The 26,131-nt window shown below is 33.0% G+C and overlaps 1 protein-coding gene across 11 annotated transcripts in view; it reads right to left on the bottom strand.

Annotated features, from left to right (window-relative positions):
• The window catches only part of LOC124532829 (optomotor-blind protein-like), a 112,466-nt gene that overhangs the window by 27,778 nt on the left and 58,557 nt on the right, over positions 1-26,131 (bottom strand). For 5 of the 11 annotated variants that reach the window (XM_047107922.1, XM_047107919.1, XM_047107920.1 and 2 more), the window contains exon 4: positions 7,308-7,403. The exons of the other annotated variants lie outside the window; for them this stretch is intronic. In XM_047107922.1, the coding sequence (XP_046963878.1) occupies positions 7,308-7,403 (96 nt within the window). The remainder of the gene's footprint in view (positions 1-7,307; positions 7,404-26,131) is intronic. 11 annotated transcript variants of the gene reach the window in all.

Here is a 26,131-nt window from a genome sequence, read left to right as displayed (position 1 = left end):
TTAGAGTAGATGATATAGGCATCAAAATTGGGTGTCAACGTAAATCGATTATAATATATCACGAGTGCATGATACTGAATTACAACACTTTAATTGGCTGTATGTCAAATTCCCTTTTTTGAAATAAGTTACGACGTTCTAAAAAAGTTTTTTTAAATATCAAATAGTTTTGGAATTCCTTCAAAATTTTATAAATTGTTTATTAACGTATGTGATATACAGACGAAGGAAACACGGAGTCAGTTTAAGTTTAGTGATACTTTAAAAGCAGCTGCTAGAATCGTCGTCCAGCAAGTAAATTAATTATAGCTTTAATTAAAATATACACATTAATGGGACCACCGCGGGAGTTGAGATGTTTAAAACTATAATATATATCCTTGTATTCGTTGAGTTTCTTCGTTTACACTAAAAAAGTTAGCAATTTACTGAAATGAATTTTATTATTGTATTTTGTCGCTTCACACGAGAAAACCGAAGTGGATCACTGATGTTATCTCAGTTTATTATTCTACGCAGATGATTAAATGAGTTGTAAATCGTCAAAGTAATTTTCAAAGGTGACAAAACAATTGTAATATATAGCAAAAGTGTGCGCAAACGCAGGTTTTTTCTCTTTCTCCCTCTCTTATCCAATGATACAGCAAAATTAGATCTAATTGTTTTTTTGGATAAAATGAACACTTCTTTTTTGGTTTATGATTTGAACCCAGGACCTCGAAAACTAGAGCTTTGTAAGCTAGAGACGAAACCCAGAGACAGCTTAATATATAATAATTAGCACGTTAAGTATTTAATTACGTTCCCAAAACTACATCGGCTTCATGTATACTTTCTTTAGGTATTTGGTTAAAATCGGATTTATTAAAAAAAAAACACAATTATTTAACTAGCCTATAGCCTAACTACACTGTAATCAATTAGGCTTTTACAAGCACTTTTGAATCGCCATTTAACAACTGTAAGTGTTAACTTAAATAACTGTAAGTGAAGCTGCCACGGGTTCGGAAAGCAGACTACCGAGAAGAACTGGCAAGAAACTCAGGCCGTACCTACTCATTTCAACATTTAAAAATAAAGTCATGTTAAACTTATTAACATACCCTTTCAACATCTTCAGTGTAGAATTGAAATACAATTAAACATTTAAAAAGGCAATAGAGTTGTAAAAGAAACGCTGGTCTGAATACTGGATTATTCTCAAGGTACAGTCAGGGTAAGAAAAGATTCGTCACCTTAAGATCTATTTTCGTGTGCTCAGTACGAGCGATAATCTGCTTTACCGATCGAGAGTTACATATTGCGTCGCAATGATTCGATGTTTAGATTCAAAAGGTAAAAACTTAAGACTTGATAAAGGAATGAATTTGTAAACTGACGAAGGTTTTCTTACTCTGACTGTACATCGTTCGAACAATTTTCTATATGGATGTACCGCCGTTCCAGACATACCGCGCCATCTGCCGTGTCAACGGTATGGAATCTCAGCTTTTCTTCAAAACATAACTACCAATTGTAACTATGCAGCAACAGCATTGCCGAGCCATTACTGTAACCGCTCCGACATATTTAACGTCTAATCGTTATAACGAGTTCATTTTTTTAACCGATTATGTAATAGTTGAGACGAATAATTAGGTCTTTATGTCGTAAGTCAGATTAGCTGACATTTTTAGTGATTCATTATTGATATTTTTTGTATGATATACATGCCATCTAATGTTAAGTGATTACCAATAAAATATTTACCATTCGCAACGCGCTACCAACTTTGGGAATAAAGATTTGATGTTTATTGTGTGCACACTGGCGCACTCATCCTTAAAACCAGAACGTAACAAGACTAAGTATTGTTGTTTGGTGGTAGATTATCTGACGAGAGTGGTACCTTACCCTGGTGCCAACACAATAATTCACTCAATTTTAATAACTCGTCCAAAAACAACAATACAAAGCATTATATATATATGAGACAACATCACATACATTACTCTGATCCCAATGTAAGTAGCTGGAGCACTTGTGTTATGGAAATCAGAAGTAACGACGGTACCACAAACATCCAGACCCAAGACAACATAGAAAACTAATGGTATTCTAGATCGACTCGGCCAGGAATCGAACCCGGGACCTCAGCGTGGCGTACCCATGAAAACCGGTGTACACACGACTCGATCATGGAGGTACATGTTTTATTATAACTGACGTTAATAATAAAACATGTACCCCACTAGTGGTAGCTACCATAAGCCTACCACCAGGGTTCCATCTAGAAGGCCTTGCACCAAGTCCCATTATATAAAATAGCATAGTCGGTGTTTTTTAATAACACGTCACTCTCTATAAGTAACTCGTTTGATCAGTGTGTAGAGAAAACGGGGCATCCCTTGAAGATGCGACATCAAACGCGCCTCCCATGGGTCATGGGGAGGTAATTGATTGGCCAGTATTGATCGGATTAAATATGATATGAGGCTTATGGATATAGCAGTGATTGCATATATTTGACAAGATCAGGCACTCTATATTAAGATTTTTGCGTTAATATTTTTTTGTAAAAATTAAAATAAAAAGAGGTTTTATATCAATTAAAAATAGAACAAAAGTTGGTCTTAAATTGACTAATTAATTCAAATCTATCATGTAGTAGTAATAGTAATTATATTGATATCTAAATATAAATTATTAATACCTTCATTTTTGCGTAGTTTGCAGTTAAAACAGTCTAGAACACGTTTCTCAAATATTTCACCCCCTTCCCTCTACTGATGATAGGAAGGTCATTTCGATCGGAGTATCGGAATTGCAGTTCAACGGGGAAATGTTGCCAGCATTCCTGCTACGATTCCACGCGGTCATGATTTGTACATAAGATATTTATAATAGCATTTTCTATTTATGTTATATTGTGACATTTCAAGTAAATATTAATATAAATATTTTAAAAGCAGGGGAATATAAAATACAAATCACTGAATGTGGACAAAGATCTCCTCTCATTGACGAGAACGTTTGGAGTTCAGAACGAACCAGTATTAGTTGAGCTATGGATTTCCTTCACGAGAAGAATCGCATGAAAAAGGTGGTGGTAGGGTAGTAGGTGTGCAAGCCCGTCTGGGTAGGTACCACTCACTTATTACTTATTGTACCGCCAAATAACAGCACTCAGTATTGTTATGTTCCGGTTTGAAGGGTGAGTGAGCCAGTGTAACTACAGGCACAAGGGACATAGCATCTTAGTTCCCAAGGTTGGTGGCACATTGACGATGTAAGGAATAGTTAATATTTCTTACAGCTTCATTGTCTATGGGTGATGGTGACCACTTACCATCAGGTGGCCTATATGCTCGTCCGCCAACCTATACCATAAAAAAGCAACCTGTCTTTGAATGGTTTGATGATGGTCCGATTCGTTAGTATCACGATCTATTGGGCTATATTAGTTCTATTTCGGTTCTTTCAATCAAATTATCGCAAGTTCGTCTAAATATCTTTACTGTGCGTCTTTCCTTAGTAACTAGTGACTCTAATTACATTTGAATAAAATGACTATCGAATCCTTCCAGGAATCGATCGAGGCCAGGCTTCGTTCACTGAAAATACGCAACATTTAAAACTTTCATCCGTCAATAATTTCTATTTTTTTTATTTGTGTGACAAAGGTAAAAGTAGAAGATGAATAATTAAATATTTACTTTTTAAGGTTTTTAAAAATCGAATATTATAAAAAAAGGCGGTAAATAATAAATTATGATTTATTTATCGTAATAATCATAATGAATATTCACATAGACTATATACCATAAACAACAAGAGGGTTGGTCGAATAATTACAGCCATATGCTTACAAATTAATACCTTTTTACAATTATAAAAAAAAAAACAAATTAGATGTTTGGGAATTACATTAGAAGTTGAAAATGGTGGCAATAAACAAACAGACGGAAACATCGACAGCTGCCTAACGACATATCATTATTTATAAGTATAATTATCGACCTTGTTAGTTTTGTCAAGAAACCCCCAATCATATCGTAATTAAATTCGTTTTTACGCCAATTTCAAGAGATTTTTTTCTAGACAACGATCAATTGAAAATAAACTTTGAATTTATTAATATTAGAGTCTTCTTTCGTTTGTTGGTAACAAAATATACGTGCGTTGTGTACCATATAATTAGTATGCGGACACCTCTGAATGATGGCTGGCGCCTTCGGCTGTCTGAAGGTGGCCTAAGATGCTTTAATCGTACAATAAAAGATACCAAGAAATACGATGATACTCTTGTGTGTTCTCTTACTGACTCAATATTTTCCTCTAATTTTACACGTATAAAATATTTTTTTATCTGTTAAATTATCACGCTATGACTGTAGAATATACAGCCTGTTTATTGGATTAATCATACGGAAAATATTTTTAAAATATTATTCATCTGTGTTTTTTTTTACTATAACTTAAATGACATGCTTGCGAACAAGAGCTTGTAATAAAAAAAAATACCATAAACGCAACTCTCAATAAAACCTGCACTTTGACATTTACGTGCACAGATTAAAAATGCATCGATACAGATAACGCGGCTATTGCCGTGATTTATAACTTATTTGTGCCTCTTAGTATAATAATGACGTCGCTTATGCCTTATTGGGTGAACATAAATCATTTGAAACTAAGCAATGAAAGATACGATCTCTTATTCGTATTATGTTAATTAATTACTTATTTACTTAGCAAATACTATTACTGTCTTTGATTTTTTTTTAAGTTTATACCAGTTTCTAATAAGTTTTTGCTGAAATTTCGTACAGTTAGGTTATATATACGGAACCAACGTTTAATATACCGATAGTTTTTCTTTTTAAAAGTATACAAATTTACTTTACTAAACATGGTTGTCATTATTTAAAAATGGCCGCCATTTTTTTATTTAGAATATTGAGAAATAGACGAATCTCTTAGATAAAAACCGTGTAAATTATAGAGTTCATTTTGCATGATGATTTAATATTAAATCATGTCATTATATACAAACAGTTTATACGTCTGGGTTATACATAATAAAACCTTAAGATTTCTTTGTTTTATGATAATAGTGTAGGTATTACAATTATTTGTGTAACACTTGTATAATTATCTAGATATGGTATAATTTACGGATATATTAATTTCTATGATTTCCACGTGTTATTTGATAATGTATGTTTCATTTTAGTATACATAGTTGTTGCGTCTGTATGTAAGTCATACATTTGTAATTTACATTACTTTGAATAGTAATTCATTGTTTAGTACTTCGATATTCTACGTCATAATTATCTTTACACAGTATAAAACAAAGTCGCTTACCGCTGTCTGTCTCTATGTATGCTTAGATCTTTAAAATTACGCAACGGATTTTGATGTTTTTTTTTAATAGATAGAGTGATTCGAGAGGAAGGTTTTTGTATATAATACATGGACAATATAATAAAAACACTGATAATATTGGAAGTTTCTAATGTGATGTAAGTCTGTAGTATATTTAGTATAAGTATTGCACCCGTGCGGAGTCAGGGCGGGTTGCTAGTTAATTATAAAACCTGTCATTCCAATATGACAAATCAATCACATTCGGGTCTCGAGAGAGATCTCTATTAGATATTGGGAAACTATTTATATCTATTAAGCATCTAAAGTTTTTAAATATACACTCAAATGTCAGAATAAACGAATGTAAAGTTGTGTTAGTAATCATTTTTCAAAATTAGAACGTTATTTTTTTAAGCATGTGTATTAACCGGTGTAAGGCAGAAATCTTTCAACCTACAGACACTAATAAAAGTTATGACTTTTTAAAAGAGAATTATCATGAGTAAAGTAATTATTATATGTGTAGTGTTACGGATATCATTTTAAAGATTATTCTTTAAAGACATAGTTCATACAATTGTTCGCTCTTAAAAATATAAGTTTTAAAATTTATCATATTTTTACTATCAGTAATAATCCATGTTTTGTATCCCCTCGATTTACTTAAATCATAATATTTGTTAACAAAATTCCCAACCGAAACGAAAATTACACGAGTGAATAATCTGTGGACGCGCCCACTTACCGGTAGGTAAGAAAAAAAATATATAAAACATAATACAAGGTTCGATCATAAATAATAGAATCATTAACATCTGCCGCTATGATTTCGACCATAAACTTTTTTGGCGGCAAAAAAACTATGCTTTATTTAAAGCTGGTTGTATATTGGAAATATAGCTTAGCTATATATTTAATTTATTGATTTGTTACGAATAATTTATCAATACTTATATAAATCTACGACCTCTGTAAGCGAGTGGTGTGTACACCGGTTTTCATGGGTACGCCACTCCGAGGTCCCGGATTCGATTCCCGGCCGAATCGATGTAGATTTTATCATTACTTTTCTATGTTGTCTTGGGTTTGGGTGTTTATGTACCATCATTACTTCTGATATTCCATAACACAAGTGCGTTAGCTACTTACATTGGGATCAGAGTAATGTATGTGATGTTGTCTCATATTTATTTATTATTTATTTATTTATTTATTACTTATATAAATGCGAAAGTAATACTGTCTGTTTCATACTCTTTCACGAACAAAACGAAATGATGTCGACAGCCAAATAAATAGGCCACTTTATGGTTAGTGACATTCCCATATAAATTGTCACTGTCAAAAATATTAACAAAACCTTCGCCATCGCTGTCTCTTTCACTCTCATAGCCGGTATTTAACCTTTAGAACAGCGCTAATTATTAATGATTGGCGGTATAAGGATTGGTACAAAGTCCTTACATCAAATATATGTATTGATTAATTATTTTTATTAATTGATAATTGTATTCAGATCCTACGTGTAACAAATACTACTGAAGACGACTTTTAGTTGTGAATATTCATTCATGTAGTTCAAATATAAGTTACTTACCTGTTCCACAGTATTCTATTCTACTAATCCTTCAACAGTAATTAGCTATGAAGATATATTAAGCGATTATCGCTCAGCATCCAATGGATTATCAGCCTTCGAGGCTAGTTAGGGGCGTCGTTAGAAGACGTGTTATGACGGTTATTTTGTTGTTTTATATTTTTTAATTTTTAAGGGTAGCTTTTTATTTCTGTTTGATTAGGCTGATCACGTGATCTCTACCTTTAGTTTTAAAATCCGATGTTTTAATTTAGCTACCCATAGCTGGTAGAAACAGTTTATGCATATAATATGTCATGTACTGGCTGGTAAGATATGGAATTTTGTAATTTAAAAAAAAAATGAAATGTCTACTAACCAAATGATCTGAGTGGGGATCTCTGGGCGCACTAGGCGACGTATTGGGCCACAGCAACTTTGACAACATCCGTTGGCTTTGGCTATAGATGAGCTCCTACGAAGGAGAAAAACGAACTTTAGTATGATATGAATAAAGGCGAAATACGCCTGAGATCGGATGTAACTTGTCTGGCCTAGAGTCGAAAAGTCTAAAAGTATAGGATAAAATATGTTTCTTATGTCATTTATACAGTATTACTATTATATAATAAATACCGCTATTTCTTTTTCTTATTTAGAAAAAAAAGCATATCGTATAATATTAGTATATTATATACACTTTATAAATATTATACATTTATTAAGCTATGTATAGATTATAAATAAATTTTGTCACAGATAATAAATTTGTAATAAGGATTTGATGTTAAATAGAGGGAAATTCTACTAACAATTTGTCATTTATAAATTAGTTTTCTTAGGAATAGAACCGGACGAGTATAGTAACCGTTTAAAGTTAATAGAATTGCCCCCAGACCAGGGTACGCGATAAAATAATAAGTAAAGTTGATGGCAAATGTTAGCAAATTGACGCATACTTTATCGATGAATGAAAAGTGAGATTATTAGTGATAATAATACGTTTTACGAGCCCTGCGCCTGCGCCTCTGGCGGTTAAGACTTGATATTACTGACAGGGTTTGTCAACTTTTTTCAAATTCGATATCACTCGTAAAAAAAAAATATTATGAACAATCTAACACAACTTACAAGTAGGCTTGTATATAATATCCGAATATCAGCAATAAAGAACGAATTAAATTTGTTTTCGTTGCACGGTTAATTAAAGTGTTCGCAATTGTAGTCAAAGAGTGATGACGTCAACAAACCTCCTGCGCAAATGAGTATATCTTTCGATTAAAAAAAAAAAGAACAAGCGCAATTCACTGTATGATGTCCATTAAGTTTCATTGAGAGTCCATTCCGAATCAGCTCAGTGAAACTAGCTCGGTAAACAAAAGCGAAACGAAATCAGCGCCAAGCGTTGGCCACTCCTGGCTTAAAAAATAACCAGACGTAATAATAGGTTGGGTAAAGTTCTCGCCTGCAAAACAAACACGGCCAGAGTAGGATCGGGCCAGAGAGCGCTAAATTACTTTAATAAGCGCTCAAACATTTCTTCGCGATGATTTATTAACGTTTTAAACGACTTTCGAGCGAAAAAAAATGCTTGTTCTCGTGTATATTTGTGTATCTCTTTTGTTTTTTGCATCGTTACTATTATAAGTTCGGTTTTGAATCGCAGTGAAATGTTTTGACGGTTCGTAAAAATGTATTTTACGAACTTCGGTTTTTATTCACGAGGTCGTTATCGAGTGGGTTTTTTTTAGTTGCGTTTTATGATAACTTTAACTATTTTTATCAATTAAACGTAGCGTTCAACTTATTACATAATATGTTTATCAAAGGAAATGATATATATTGGAAGATATGTATCGAGATTTATGAGGTAAATGATTCTGTTTCGCTCGTTAGAAAGGGACAAATAGTTTTGTAAGAGCACAGACACCATAGAACATGACCATAAAATGTCATAAATTGATATACGACACTGACTATCATCGGCTATCGTGGTATGGGCATGTAATGCGGAGGAATGAGGAACATATTGCGAGGAAGGCCTTGACCATGGATGTGGATGGATATAGAGGTAGAGGATCAAGGAAACGATGGATGGATTGTGTGAAAGACGATATGGTTACAAAGAATGTTACTTGTGAGATGACGTCCGACAGAGAAGTATGGAAGGAGAAGACATGCTGTGTCGACCCCATACAAAATTGGGATAAGGGCAGGATGATGATGATGATGACACTGACTTTAATAATCATAATAATACACATTCAAATACAGCGCAATACACTATTTTTGTAAATAGAACTCTATAGTGAGATACGAAGTGAGTTCTAGCAGAAAGCACTAACGAGTACGTCATAGCTGTAGGTCGTATTTAACCAGAATAATACACCACTATTATAATTAATAATGTTAAAATATTAGTATCAAAATTGATTGGTTAATGTAATCCATAAAATGCGACTAAATTAAATATACAACGGGTACTCAAGTAAATGTAAACGTAATTATATATTTTCAATATAAATAAGTAATAGGCGATAAATTCCATTAAATATTTTGTTAGTGTTGATCGTTTTTTAATAAACATAATTCATGAGAGGGAAAGATAATGACCGGTTGTGCGGAGTTCTCGCCTGTTAAACAAACACGGACAGATTACGTACGGACAGACAACACTGTTTAATATTATTCATATCTATATATTTATACGTGAACGTTAACGATGTTGTATATTTTTTTTAAAAGTTAGCACAAGTCGTAAGGCATTGTGCCTTTGACGAAATTTGTCATTACAAATTAGTATTATGAAAAATTTCGAACAAATATTCTCAATTAATCATTATTAATTTTTATAACGAATTGCATTCAATTCGTTATAAAAATAAATAGTTAAAAGTAGGCTGTATAGCTATGAACCTTTTTAGCATTTGTTTTTTTTTGTTTCCATGAACGCATAGAGTAACTTCGTCGTACTTTGATTGACTATTTGTACTTCCCCTGTCGGGATGTTCCATTTATTAACTAACTACCACGTAAAATTGCTCGTTTGATCTTCTGATATTATATATAATATAATATAATCTCCTGGGAAACCTATCATGATATATAAAATTAAAGTTAACGTACTTATACTTACCTACTATTATATGCAATTTTTAAATAAAGAATTAAATAAAATTGCCAATTCAATTAAACTCAGTAATAAGTAAAGTATAGCTGTAACTGTTGTTGTTTAAAAAAAACAATGATATATTGCAAATGTTTCACTAACATCTTCCGTTTCTCTCTCGCATATTAAGTGATGCACAATGTATGACAGTGACAAATGATCCTGTGAAATACTGTTACGAGTTTTCATGCTAAGTTTTTTTTTTCTTAATTTTATTTATCGTTTTAAATAAAGCCCAGCAGCGTGTTATTATGCCAACATAAAAAAATCAAGAAGATTTTGGTACAATATTGGTTTTCAACCGCGGTTTTGATAGCTTTTGAGGAGTCACTTAAGGCTTTGCAGGTAGTGACGTAACTACTAACGACACTCCCCGGCTTCGCCCAGTAGCTATACTATGACACCACATTAGACACTTCTAAAATTATCACTGTTACTTTGCTATATTGTCCATGTATACACAAAAACCTTCCTCACGAATCACTCTATATATTAAACAAAACCGCATCAAAATCCGCAGCGCAATTTTAAAGATCTAAGCATACATAGAGAAGGACAGCGGTAAGCGACTTTGTTTTATACAATGTAATGATTCCAGACTGTTTCTCTGTGCCAAATAACTGTCTTAACGCGATTGCTTAATAGGCATCCAGGCAGTTTCACATTCACAATATAAGAAAGTTATATATATATAAGCTAGGAGTCTGTCCGTTCGTTATCGGTGTAACCTGGGGGTGTTGTTTGATATAATTATAAACGATAGCTATCTGGCGCAGCTGTCGGCGAGTAATATCATTGTTATACCGGTTTAATGCAAATTGTTAACTTCTATATTATGTTGACTTATATATACGTAATAGTTTTATTAAACGAAATTCAAGAATATATAATGACTATGAAATGATAGTTGCAAGTTTGAAAGGGATAACCACAGGTTAAACAAGATTAACAAAATAGATGTTTAGGTCATATAATGCGAGTATTATATACTACATAACACCTTATGTACTGTGATTTAAGGGTGAAATTTACTTGAATTTTTTCAATATTGTATGTAACTTTGTATTTCGGAAATAGGGAAATAAAGAAATAATTCTTATAAGATTACATGATTAATCAATTCTTATTGGCAGACATTTTATTATTAAATACATACTAGCGACGTAACTCGGGTTCGTATGGAAGCAATTTATTAATAAAATGATATGATATACTTATACCTAATTCAACAATAATGTATCTTTCTAAAAAATATATTATAATATAGTTATATTAAAAATAATAACTTGGATTATTACTTCTGGAGATTAACCCCTACATGCAAACAAATATTATTTATCTCTTTATAATATTGGTAGAGCTTAAAATAATTGAAGATAAGAAAAGAAGCGTCTGTATTTTTTTAAAGTTTTTTTTTTAAATAAATTACAATTAATACCCTAATGTTTGTAACATTACAATACAATTATATTTTTTATTGTAACTTATGTAATTTGACTTAAAGTAAAACTCATATCATTAAATAGAATTTGTCTACAAGACAGCTTTCAATTCAAACTTTTACAAGCTCTTTGAATCGTCATTTTACAAATCCATCATGACAGTCCAACATGACGTGAAGGCTCTAATCGCATTCCTTATTTGAGCAAAGGTTAACTCACTCTGTGTCGTGTAATTTCAATGTAACGCGTAATAATCGTAATTTATTTAATTAGATTTTCTATTTCAATATTATTCATAAATGTACATAAATCTCTGGGTTGTCGACTCTTATTTACCATATACATTACAGCTTAATGTACAGTCGGGTTGAGAAAAGGTACCTTAAGATCTATTTTCGTGTGCCCAGTGTGAGCGATAATCTGATTTACCGATCGAGAGTGACATATTGCGTCGCAATGATTCGATGTTTAGATTCAAAAGGTGCTAAGAGTTTCAGACTTGATAAAGAAATGAATTTGAAAATTGACGAAGGTTTTCTTACTCTGACTGTACAAAACAACTGCTGAGATTAATTTAGTACTCGCTAAGTGGTATTTACAGAGAATTGCCAGCGAACGCGCCTACGATACCTAATACCAGCTTGCGGTTAACGGCTTAGACGGCGCAGGCGCAGGCGCGCTCGTAAATTACGCAATTCCCCTGCCATCAGCACCGAATAAACACACGTTGACAAATTTCCGATCGCCTGCGAGCATTGTGAGCGAGCCGCAGACTAGCAATTACGAAGACGAAATAATATAATGTCAAGAACTTAATCAACTCGATCGAGCCGAGTCGAGGGTGTAATTAGCGGGCAGTTGGACGAAATATGAATGAGGCGAGCGCCCGCGCAGCGCGGCTGCCTCGTCGCCGGAGGGCGGACCGGACTACACCCATGAAATTGGACCACGGCGCGGGCCATTTCCCTTATATGGAAACGCAAACGACGCGAAACTATGTATTTCGACCCTCCGACGAGTGGCTTACGCCTTTTTGTAAACGACGACATCACGATTCCCAGCGTGACATCTAACCCGAGCGCCTATCTATCGGTTCCAGCTATCGGCCGATAAAGGCCGACGTATATGGAACTCCGACGAGCCGACAGAGCGAAAGATCAACGCTAATTAAGCTCCATAAAACCGAATATCGAGTCGTAGGTCCGTCGTTACCTTTCACCGCGGCCGACAGCGCTCCGGCCGACGACGACGAAAAAACGAGAAATTACCTCACATACGCGAGCCCACCTTACGATCGTCGTAATAGATTAATGATATAGCCTGCGAGGTCTGTGTTTAAACGAGAACCCTGAAGAGGTCGCAGCGTGTCGAGGTGGCCGGTAATGACGCGGCGGGCGCCACCCGTGCGCGAGCGAGCGAGACGCCGCGCTACATTCGACAGAGACGCCCGAATAATCGATAGAGGCGCCACCGACTCGCCGCGGGGCGGCGCCCGCGTCGGCCCCACGCGCACACCACATCTTATTGAGAAATTCTTGAGATGATGCATAATTCTCCTTTTGGTTTCCTGTGTAGTTATTTTACTCCCTGTTAACAATATTACCATTTCGGTGACCGGCTCGCAGACGCATATTTTATCGGCAACATCGTCCCTTTAGTGAGGCCTGACTTGTATGCGCTTCGTTGAGTATTCGCCTGATTTATACATCGCGTAAACTCGGCGCGGCCCTGCTCGCCGGGACTGGTATAAATTCTGCGCTTAACTTTATAGACTAATAATTCCTGGCTGATTTACTAATCACTCAGTGAATTCCTCGTGTATTGCACTGTTCATTTCGCTGGTCGGGGGCGTGACGGTGAATAAATAATAGCGTTAAAGATTTGATTGAATCATATTCCAATCATAAATATAATTTTCGAAGTCCGTCCGGTCGCTCGGACCGCGGCCGGCGTTCGGCTGTTAAAACGGCAATCACGTCTTATCAGACTGTTATGCTAATAAGACATGCTAATTCCCAAAACCAACAAGCGATGAACAAAAGGGACCATCTCACAAAAAGGTACAAAAGTGAGCTGAGCAGACGGGCGCCAAAGGCAATTATGGGCTCAGGCCCGAACTGCCGGTCCGAGGGATGACTGGAATGCGGTGCTTTCTACAAGCGATTTTTTAGTAGGTCTACATTTTTCGCGTCGTTCCGAGAAAAAGAAAAGTCTAGATGTCGCTGAGATGTACCTACATATATCAGAATCTATTAATCTTGGTCAACTTTTTTATCATTAAATTATACGACATATACATACGATCTAACATTAAGTAAACACTTGTAATTTCAATAGATTACTTAGAATCTGATTTTCTTCTGATTCTGATTGAGATTTATTGTTAATTATATTTAAATTTATTAATTAAATACTGATTATGAACAAATAATTCATATTTTATCGTCCATTATTTTTAATTTTCGAATTATATTAAAACTATTTGGTTATCGGTGTCAATTTTTTTTAGTAATTCAAGTTTGTGACGTAACAATCTTTCTCGATCTGAGTCGTTTGCTTAGAACCAATGAAATCAAGAGAAGGCTATGAATAGCCCTAATCTAACCACCGAACTAAATACCTATCCGGACGACGCCGGACATTGTAATCCGGTAATGTTGGCAAGGGCGTGACCAGCCTGTGACGTCATTCGAGCGAGCCAATCAGAGGCCCTGATTTATTGTCACCCCTGTATCAATACATTACAATAGTGACAAATAGGGATTTGACTATACAGTGTGATTTTTTTATTTAAGATAACGTAATTACAATTGTCGTTGACAAAAGACATCTTATAACCAGTTTTCGTTCGTTTATAAATTATATAGGGTGTATAAAAATATTAAAAAAAATGGCTTTGTTTTTGGAATGTCTATAACATTCTTAAAGACTTTTATTAAATTGAATATTAGGCCTTATAAAATATTTCATTATCAAAAAGTGTTATTAGTATTTAAAAAAAAAAGCGTCGTGGAAAGTAAATTAAACACATCACTAGCGATACGTAGCTACGGTCACAGCGATACATTTGTTCAGAACACTCGATACATTGAAATAGCGCGACTTAAATCGAAAACAACAACATACATCTCGTTAGCAAAAATCCAGAAGAGCACCGGAAAAATCTCAACTCACTAGTACTTATAATTTCCTAGATCAACGATACGTACCGATGTATTATTACATTTCTATCACCCCCATATCTGATACTCATTTGTTATTTTTGTCATGCTAATTTCGACTCTATACAATTACAATAGAGGCGACCGTTATCGATAGGGTGATGGAACAAGGGTGACATCACAATGGGGTTAGGATTATTCGCAGCCAGTGTGCAAGGGGCTTAAGTTATTACGTCACGCGGTGCAATGGCGCCGTATCATTATTATTATCTAATAAATTGTATTAATATTCATTTAATGCTTTAAATAGCCGCTACGGCACCCTATTGTTGCCTTATGTATGTGTAACGGATTTCCTTCAATCTTTATGGTGCTTTTTCGAATTCTTTTCCATTCATACTGAAGCAATGTACTGATACTTGTATAAATACAAGCGATTTGTTGGACGGCCAACGTGTTGGACGTAACGTCTTAGTTGGCAATTGGCGCATTGGCGGTTGGTTAATATTTCTAACATTGACAAACAGTCATATTATAGTCTGTTTTTTTATATCAATAAATTTGTATTAGTGAGAAAAATTGTATAAGTAAGGTAGGTTATACATCTTTAATTAAAAATATTAGAATACATGTTTTACTTCATGACGGTGAAATGGAAGAACTATGTCAAGTTATAATATATTTGTATAAGAATATGTTATATTAACTAATAGTATGTGTTGGTCTTAACTAACCAATTCAAAACATCTGACCTGAAATACAGACCCCTTATACGCTGAGACAATATGATCAAAGTTACCATGAATCTTAATTTATTGAGATGCACAAAATATATGTATATCGTCATTTCAGATTCAGATTAAGTTCCAAAATTAGGTAATAATATTATATATCGACTATCTAAACTACAATGCTCTAGTTATTCATACTAATATTGTAAAGAGGTAAATTTTTTTTTGTATGTACTTTAATCTCCGGAAACAATGATTCCAGTCTACATTTATATTATATATTATATTTATTACTGTATGAATTATATCTATATAAAATAATTTTCTTTATTTATAAATTGCACGCGAAGCCGGGACGAATCGTTTGTATTTTATATAAAACATGAATATATGGGTATAGTTTAGTGAAATTCATCATTTCTATTAGATTCGATTCTACTTTCCGAACCAGTGGTAGCTTTACTTAATTATAAAATGACGATTCAAAAGTGCTTGTAAAGTTAAAAGTTTATTTTGATTTGATTTAATTTCAAACAATGATTTTTTATTACAAACACATCAAATCAGCTCCGAAAACATAACAAAGATTTTCGACGTTTTCCTACACAATTGAAGTCCTAACCGATTTTCTTTCATTCATATCTTTTATACGTGAAAACGGCAGTTACCTGTGTCAACAATGGTGACAGGTGTTTTCCAACTGCAGCAAAACAAAGGCAGATCTTTGACACGGTGCCAAAATACTCGTATAGGCAGCGACGTCCGTGGTTGCGCCGCATCGCGATTGCGGACGTTATAATAATTCGAAATGCACGGAACAATAAGTTATCGTAACACAATTACTTTTTAAATATAAATTATAAACGAATCTAGAGGTACGTGTATTTGTTTGCTTCAGCTATAAAGCCGGTGCTTCACTATATCTTATAATATACATCGCGATGACTATAATATATACCTATAATGTATTATACTTACATACGTTTCATTATAGTGTTGTTAGAATTTTGTTTAACTATTATGTGTTTATATGATAATTGGTTTACGTACCCGTGACAGAAATGCCTTTTTTATGTAACGTTTCACTAAGACATATGAAAGATAATGACTAAACCTTTAACACAAGCCTTCTAATATTTGGAGATCATACTTCGCTCTACTGTAGGTTGGTGGACAATTTAATAATGATTTTCCTACTATATTTTCTTTCACTTCCATCCACGATTGAAATTATAAATATATATAAAAAATAATACATGAAACTACTGATTATCTGGATTAGAACTTGCTATCTTTGGTTAAGATTAATTAGAAAAAAATATTCTATTGACTAGTTAAACGGAAATTATAATAATTTAAATTCGATAATGAAAATCGCATCCCATAACAAGGAAAGCTGTTTCAATTCAATAAATGATTCATTGATATGAAAGACTATGTGTCTACAATAACATCTAAATTAGCTTTTTGCTTTTTTTTTATTTCATTAGTAATTAAATTTATTAAAATATTTTTACATTTATAAATAAACAAAACGTTACAATGTATTTGAGCTAGTCGGTTCTAAATCAATTACCTACATAGTGTAGGTATTGTCATTTTGTGGCTTCATTTGTGTTCGATTAGCTTAGCCATGGGGTCACTGACCTATTTTAAATATGCAACACATATATCTATAATTCAAGTCGCAAAAGGTATTCTTAAATATAACATCAATTTACTATAAACTGTTGTCATTAAACAAAATTAAATTAAATTTAAAACTACCACCGGCTCGGATTGTAGATTCTAACAAAACGAACGGACAAGAAAATGTAGTATGATGTAGTCACTATATTTAATTTGAAAATTGTAGAATTAAATCTATTTGATTGAAATATATTCTACGATAACTCAATGCTTCTTTGCCCTCTATAATATCTGTATATATTTTAAAGCGAATTTCCTAATTATTATTGTTTAAAAGCGCCCTTTGAGTTTATTGTTAAGTGTAAATTATTTTAACCAATCAATGGACATGAATTAAAAAAGTTCAAAATATGGAAACCAATAATATTTCTATAATTAATAATGGATAATTGTTTTTTTAAATCCTACTTAATTGAGGGTGCAGGGAGATAAGAAACACCGCAGCAGGTTGGGGCATCTGGATAATGGTCAAGGCAAAACATTGATATTTTTAAGAGTGGAGACCAGGATATGTTTACATCAGGGCTTATTAGTGCTGGCTACGTTCAGACAATCGCCTTTAATATGAACATTTGATATTAACTTATGTAGTTCTCTAGCATAGTGCCGTCATCGCTTAATAGATGGCGCGCAAGTTACCCGACAATTGTCTATGATAACAAATAATAAACTATTTCAACTAACATTAGTAATAAGCTAGATAGTAAAAATACTTTTAAAAGCTGTTGGTATCTATTTTCATAGCTTCTAGTTCAAATATTTATTACGTATGAATTTAAAAGTATTCTTTGCATGATACCAACAACAACAATATACCTATCAATTTACAATTATATTGTACTGTTATAAATGTTCAGTCAGAGTAAGAAAAGCATCGTCAGTTTTCAAATTCATTCCTTTATTATTATTATTATCAAGTCTTAAGCTCTTAGTACCTTTTGAATCTAAACATCGAATCATTGCGACGCAATATGTCATTCTCGATCGGTAAAGCAGATTATCGCTCATAGGTAATGAGCACACGAAAATAGATCTTAAGGTGACGAACCTTTTCTTACTACTGTATCTCTGAAACAAATCATTATGTAATATATAAGTAAATCCATAATTCCGTTTATAAAAAAATATATTCTTGTTTTATATGCATAATTATATATAATCTTATTTTTTTTTAATTTGGTGTTCACAAGCTTTTTATAACATATATAATTACCATCCAAACATAGTGCATACACACAGTGACACGATGTTTTAGAAGCTCGCACGTTATCGCGTGCTCGTAAATTCTGTATCAGCTAATCTCCGATCCTCAATTAACTTAAAACGTGTTTAAATGCCGACATTTACATCGATAGCGCGCTCTATTGGTGGTCCAGCTTGCTTGGAGGACAATAATTTGTCTCTCGACATTGCGCTCATATGGGAAAAAAGTTGGCGGCTTCGAATCGCCCGAACGACGGTTGATTGTCTGGGTTTTATGTTGTCCTATCGTTTAATTAATAGCATTTAATTAATTAATCATTAATGCATAATGACAATCAATGATATTTTTTTATATGTTGACATATTTTAGAAAAAATCTTTTTTCAAAATGAAAAACAAAATATCCCTTATGTAATCATGACAACACTTTTAAATCGTCATTTTACAGTATTGAATTGAATTAAATAATTCGCTTGAGCAGAAACAGCAAGAACTTCAGTAGTTACTCTTTAAATTATTTTTTATAGATACGAACTATATTCTTTTCATTATGTATTTAATTAGACCACCTGTGCATTTCGGACTATATCCTGATTTCAAAAAGAAATATTAAATATATTTAGATGGAATACGCGAGCAAAACCTTCCTATTGAATTTTACAGATTATATAATTTGGAAATTCCTTACATTAAACCTCTTTGTATCACCACTCCTGAAAACGTCTACACAAGATTCCATTTTCAAACTTAATAAAAAAAAAATGGCGCGTAGATTAAAGCGAAGAGGAATTTGGACAAGCGATCAGTATCACTAAGGATAGGGCCTCTGATTGTTTTGAAGTTATAATAGAAATACGCAAGGACAACCTTCAAACTCATGCGGTCTCTCAGGCGTGGGTAAAGATGGCTGAGTGCATGCGGGTTGAGGTATCCACAGTGATGCGGGTGTTCGACGTTTGAATGGGATGTTTTGTGTATGTGTATGGCAATACATGGCCTATGAATATCTGTGGAAGTCTGGAATTTGATGATTTTAGTCTAATTTTGGCAATGATTCGTGATAATCAGTGTATTTTATTAAGTTTTTCGGTCAAGGTAGGTTGATTGTTCTTTTTTAAAGTAGGCATTGAAATGCTTGTAATGGATTGGTTCGTAGAATTTGTTGTCCATCTAAGGAAGTTATCAAGGCGATCGTCATTATCATCATTCACTTGATCTTGTACTAGTTATTATCTCGTGATTAGCTTATTAGGCTGAAGGATCCGAGGTCCCTGCTTCAGGATAATACAAATTTATTTGATACTAGCTGTACCAGTGACAACAAAAAAGTTCTTATTTCATCAGCTGTTTGCCGGGGAAAGTTCCGTCAAAGTATTAAAAACAATCAACAAATATCAAAATATTAACAGATAAAAATAGAAAAAAAAAATAGTATATGTCCCGTTTATCTACACATATAGGTACATCTAAAAAAAGTTATTTTAAAACAAACAGACACTTCAATTTTATTTTGTATATGTATAGATTTTCTATCAATCGATGATACTGTAATAAGTTTAGAACTTGGAAGTTCTTAAACTAAGAACTTGCGTTTTTAAAAAAGGGCGTAAAGTTGTTGCTTTAACGTCTGAATGATTTCTGGTTGTGTTAGACTGTCGACATTAAATTATGAAAGAGAATAGAGAGCTATTGGATGGTAAAAAATTTCAACCCTTCCTTACAACGCTAATGCGCCACAGACCTTATGAACTGAGATGTTAATTGTATCTGTTTTTGTGCATTTAGTTACAATATCTCAATCTTCAACACAGCAATACAAATATACCTCAATCACCCTTCGAAATTGAACACAAGAATACAAGTACCTTTTGCTGTTTAGGGGTAGGATATATATTGGGTACCCAATTTAGTCTTGCAAATAAATAGTCTTGTGAACCATATCCACCAATAAGAAGCTTTCTCTTGCATAAATCTCTAGACAAATCTCACTTTACTCAATCCATACATGTTTCGGTCTTTATTCATACCTAACACCCTTTAATATGACAGTAATCTCTCCCTTTTCATGTACACCCATCACTTACACCCTTTGTAACATTGGTTCGTACCATGACAATTATAAATACCAATATCACAAAAAATGCTCGCGTTTTTTTTCTATATGAATTTGGTACAAGCTTAATAAAGAAGGTCTAAGGTAATTTATCTAGTATTTCTTATACTAGATAAAATATTGATATGATAATGTCTAAAATAAGTAAGTTATAAGTTTTCCAAAAGGTAAAGCCTTCTCTCCCTTAAAACTCAACAGTGTCATATCTGAATACTATATTTTAAAAATAGCTGTTATAGTCATAAACACGGATTATCCATTTTAAACTTTAATTTGCATGCACTAGCTGTTACTTCGACTATGTTCGTTCTCGTATTAAACTATACGCACGGCAACTATGGTATTTTTATGGTATTTCCATACGTTATCTGTTACTCACACAAACTTATGTTATATTTCTATCGTCAAAATTTCTTAGATTTTAGGTGCATGTTTTCGAATGGCTGGTAATTTGTTGACACAAAGAAAGTGTAACGTATTATACCTTATATTGAATAAAGATTTCCACTACAATAGGCCGACGAATATATTAATTAAAACAAACAAAAAAAAAAAAACAAACTAAACAGCAGCCTGTAAATTTCCCACTGCTGGCGCTAAAGCCGCCTCTCCCTTCAAGGAGAAGATTTGGAACATATTCTACCACGCTATTCCAATGCGGGTTGTTGGAATACACTTGTGGCAGATAAACATAAATTAAGCACATGAATATTCAGTGGCGCTTTCCTGGGTTTGAACCCGCGATCATTGGTTACAACGCACGGGTTCTAACCACTGGGCCATCTCGGTTATAAATTAATATATATGAATTACACGTGTTAACATTGAGCTGTACTTAGACGAAAACAAAAGAAACTGATGTCACTTTTAATCTTGTTGTTGCGGCCTTCGTGCCTCGTCGGCGCACGCATTTCTATTTAAAAGATCGAATTACACACTTAATACTATTTATTAGCTTAAAATTTAAATTGAAAGTAAATTATACTAGTTACTTTACTAAATACTCTATTATATATCAGCATCAATCAACAATAAAATCGTTTGCCCAGACTGACTATCAAGGCAGATCCAAAACAACTGTCAACGTAGAAATTTGTTTTTTTTTTTTAAATTGTTTAATTTATAACATAAATATCTATTGATATGTCTTTTTTATTTTTATTTTATTGGGATAAATAGGACTATAACTTTCACCTACAAAAAAAAACAAAAACTGATATTGTTTTTTTTTTTGTAGGTGAATGAATCAGTTGTTTATATTTACAGTTCAAACACCAGCTTAAATTGAGCACAGATAAAAAATAAAATCTCAAAAAGAATCATCTGTCCACGTTCAAAAATATATATTCTAAATTCGAACGCAGATAATTTAGTACATCAATAAAAACGAACGCACGTGACACTCACACACACACGGCGTACAATAAAAATTGTTATTAATTCGCAATCACTCGAAAATTCCCAAGGTTTAAATGTTTCACCTGTATCACTCTACAATGACCGCGAAAACAACGGACTACGTATAAAATAACGCGAAATCGCGCGGCGCGTTTGTACCTCTCAAAGGACGCCGATTTGTTTGGTATAAAGACCTCTTTAGAGGTCCTATAGGTCTATATTGCATGTGAATTTATTCGGCCGGTTATTATTGCAATTCAATTAATGAACAATGTTCGGTCAGGTTTCTTCGCTTCGCTTTAGTGCAACTGACGGGTACTTTTGGTGAGATCGTTTATGTTCTCGTAATTAAGGACCGTCCTTTTAGTTTCGAATATTTTAATCGTTAAAACGCCGGTTTTTTCAGATCGTCAGATTTCAAAATGGAGATTAAATTTTTTTATTATTTTACGGAGACACAATTCGACCAAGGGAAATCTATAAAAATAACGTTAATATCACGATTTCCATCTTTAATTTATATTAAGGCAATAAGAAAGGATGATATATACACTTTTACGTATTATTAATCTGTGCGCAGGCGGTTAATTTTCCCGCTCAATGCGTGCGGTAATTTTGTATTATCTGTGATCGTTTACGCCAGGAGGCCTCTTTCGAAAAGGTTCTTTATCCTGTAAATTCGAGTTCAAATGGCTACCGGTGTTCAACTGTCGATAAACACCGTTATAATCTGTCCTTTACATATAAAAACACTCAAGCGGCACTTGGGTTTTATCTCTTCATCCATTGCCCATACCGAGCTCATATTACTTCGACATTTTTTTTTTTACAATGATCAGATATAAAAACTTCTTGTGTGTATACTTTTTCAATCAATGATCAAACCATGATCGAAGATTATCGATTTGTAATTTATGTTATTACGTATATGCAAATATAAAATACTAGTTGTTGTCCGTGGTTTCGCTTACGTTTTAGGGGTTAGTTGTCATGTGTTAGGCAAAAAAGTAGCATATATCCTATATCTTGGAGTTCAAGTTTGCTTCACACCAGATTCCACCAAATTCGGTCCATTGGTTTGGGCGGGAAAGAGCGACAAACACACAGAGTCACTTTCACATTTATAATCTATATTATTTCACACATATAATATAGATTATAAATGTGAAAGTAAGTATAATATAGATTAATACTAGACTTTATTAAAATAAATTGTTTGTTAAAGGTTTAACTAAACACGGCTAGTGTGAGGTGAGGTGGCGTGTTTTGACTTAGTTCATTAGTGTTTACATTTTGGTGTACCTAATTGTTAATTATTCGTACTTTTAAGTAGGTATTTTATAACGTTTTTTTTAATCGTATATATCAAAAGTCACGTTATGGTTTAATTAACGGGAATCACTTAACGCGAAGTGAAATACACAGAGCTATTAGAGATTACGTGTTTCGTTTTAAATTACAAAATGTTTGCTTTTCAACCGACTTCAAAAAGGAGAAGGTTATCAATTCGTCTGTATTTTTTTTTTGTTTTTTGTAACGTGTAAATAAAACACGAGTGACGTAAAAATGTGTCACGTGTGTGACCCGCTGCACTCAATTCGTTTTGATTAAAAATATATACACAGTACGTGTTATTTAGAATTGACAGTTACTAGAGGATTTGTTTCTAGAATTGATTCTATTTTTAAATGGTAACATTTTTAAACCTTACCAACACCGCGGTTTTGTTATTTCCCTGGAAAAACACACAGCGTTTAGCGTAGGCCCCGCGTGAAGGGGGGCTGAAGGCTCCAGAATACCCACTAAAATACCATCGACGTCATGGGAATCCTTGCACATACTACCGTGAACCATGCTGATCTAATGTGGGTTAGTGGATACTGGATTCACATACAAAATTGTGTTGAAAATAGACACAAGTAGGTTTCCTTACGATGTTTTCCTAGACCAGCGAAAACGAGATGAATTATAAACACAATTTAAACACATTGGATAAGATACACGTCTGACCACTGGACCATTTCGACCAGTATTGATTTACAAGATGTGTTTAAATCAAACTATCACCTGTTCGGAATATACTAGAATCGCTAATCTATAATTTCATTTCAATAGATAGTGTAAATGATTCGTTTGCATGTATGTTTAGTCATTAAGGTTTATCGTTTAAATAATTATGATTGGTCATGTTTGTGACGTCATTGCAATCTTGTTTAGCGTACGGTAGCCGAACCAGTATTCACGAAAGTTGCACGGATCGCTTATAGTACGACACAACTTAAATGTAGCATCGGCAAATTCTATAAAACCGATTACTGCTGATTCACACAACCAATAGAAAAGCTCCCATTCGACGCTATTCGTCGCTATAGATTCGCGCGTCAGTTCAACCCGAGAAAGCAAGTGCATGTAAATCGACGTGTCAAATTGACGAATATATTAATTAGGTCATATAATATTACAAGTTATTACGTTTGTGTAAATACCATATTCACATAAGAAATAAATATTGATGATTTGCGATAGCGTACTTAATTCAGATGTGATCGGTTTTACGAATTTTGCCGATGTTACATCTAAGTTGTGTTGTACTATATTTATTTATTAAATTATTTATCAATCATGAATGAGTTCTAATTGAATAAATTTAAAAATGTAGATGTAATTCTAAATTCAAATAATCTCACTCAGATGTCAGACGGGGCTGTCAAAAATTTCCATTACCTTACTTTTGACAGGTTTATATATATAAAGCCAATTAAAAAAGTATTAATCGTAAATTTAATTGAAAATTGAATCTTTAAAACGTTTCATAATTATTCTCAAATTAAATATAAAACCTCTTTTTTATTCGGTATTAAAAATATTAAAAAAATAAATTTAAAGTAAATGATGTGTGAGCTTTTATTTTATATATTATTACTTCTTTTAAATATTTGAAGTTTTACTGTTATTATCTACATATGTTATTATTATTATTATAAATGTTAATAATTTCAATTATATAGATCTGCAGGCGAACGTATAAATAGGATAGATACTTGATGGTAAGTTGGTACCTAAGTAAGAAATATTACCCATTTCTTACATCATCAATGCGCCACCTACCTTAATACCTAAGATGTCTCTTGAGCTTTTAGTAACACTGACTAACTGCCTTCTAATAATTCAATATGTCTCAATTACTTAAAATATATCGGTATTTAATTAATAGTATGTTTGTATGTTAATACTATTTGTTGAAGATTATTTTATAACATACTTTTGAGTCTATATAAAACTATGTTATATAAATTTTTATCGTTTTTTATCAATCAAATAGAATTGAGATTTATAACGAAATTTAATCAACAAAATAACAAAATTTCGGAAAATCGTATTAATAATTAATAGTTAATAAATATTAATTCGCCGCATCCATTGATTGTACATCGCGTACCTACATTAGTCGGTGGTCGGTGTGGTGACAAAACAAATGAGTGTTTTAACGCTATCTCGGGCCCTTTCATCCGCCGACGACGGTAGCCCCTGATACCGTCACAATATAATCTAAGGCATTCATAGGGTATTATTCTGTTCGAAGGAGATAACGAGCGGTTTATGGCGAGATAAAATGCCTTGAAAGATGGCCCTTTAAAAGGCTCCAATTGAAGTCTGCGTAATCTATTTAATCGTTTTTTACAGAACATAGCTATGATTACTTTAAATTATTTAAAATTATAAAAACAATTATTCGAATAATTCGCGTATCGTCTCCATGGTTTTTCTGTTCTCAAGCGACCACCGTAACTGCGTTTAAATTTGACTTTTTATTATACCTTATCGTTACGTTAAAAACTTAAGTTACACATTAAACTTTATAATTTCGCTCCCAACTTATTTTAACTTTAATTAAGTTTCATATGTTAAATAAGTTATATTAATTCTTACGTTTTATAAACACGTTTAGTGAATCTATGCCATAAAGCTGGTATGTTTGTGGTGACTTATCTCGAGAACTAATAGACCTATTTGAATAAATATTTTTGCTTCAGATAATCTTTTAATTGCATACGTTAATATATTTTATAACTTCACGCTACGACCATATTGAACTGACATATACATATGCACACTGGTAATAAAGAAATACTATTAAATCGAGAATTTCGTCGTGTGTTTGAATTCGGCTTCTTTATAATTACTGTATATTAATACCTAGTCTATTATGATATTATTATTAACAAAGCCTATACTTCACCTTTAGTTAACATTTATTTAATTTATAAGAATTAATTAACACAACAACAGACTGTAA

Source organism: Vanessa cardui, chromosome 10, assembly GCF_905220365.1.
Source record: "Vanessa cardui chromosome 10, ilVanCard2.1, whole genome shotgun sequence".
NCBI lineage: Eukaryota > Metazoa > Arthropoda > Insecta > Lepidoptera > Nymphalidae > Vanessa > Vanessa cardui.
This window is presented reverse-complemented; position numbering and strand designations above follow the sequence as displayed.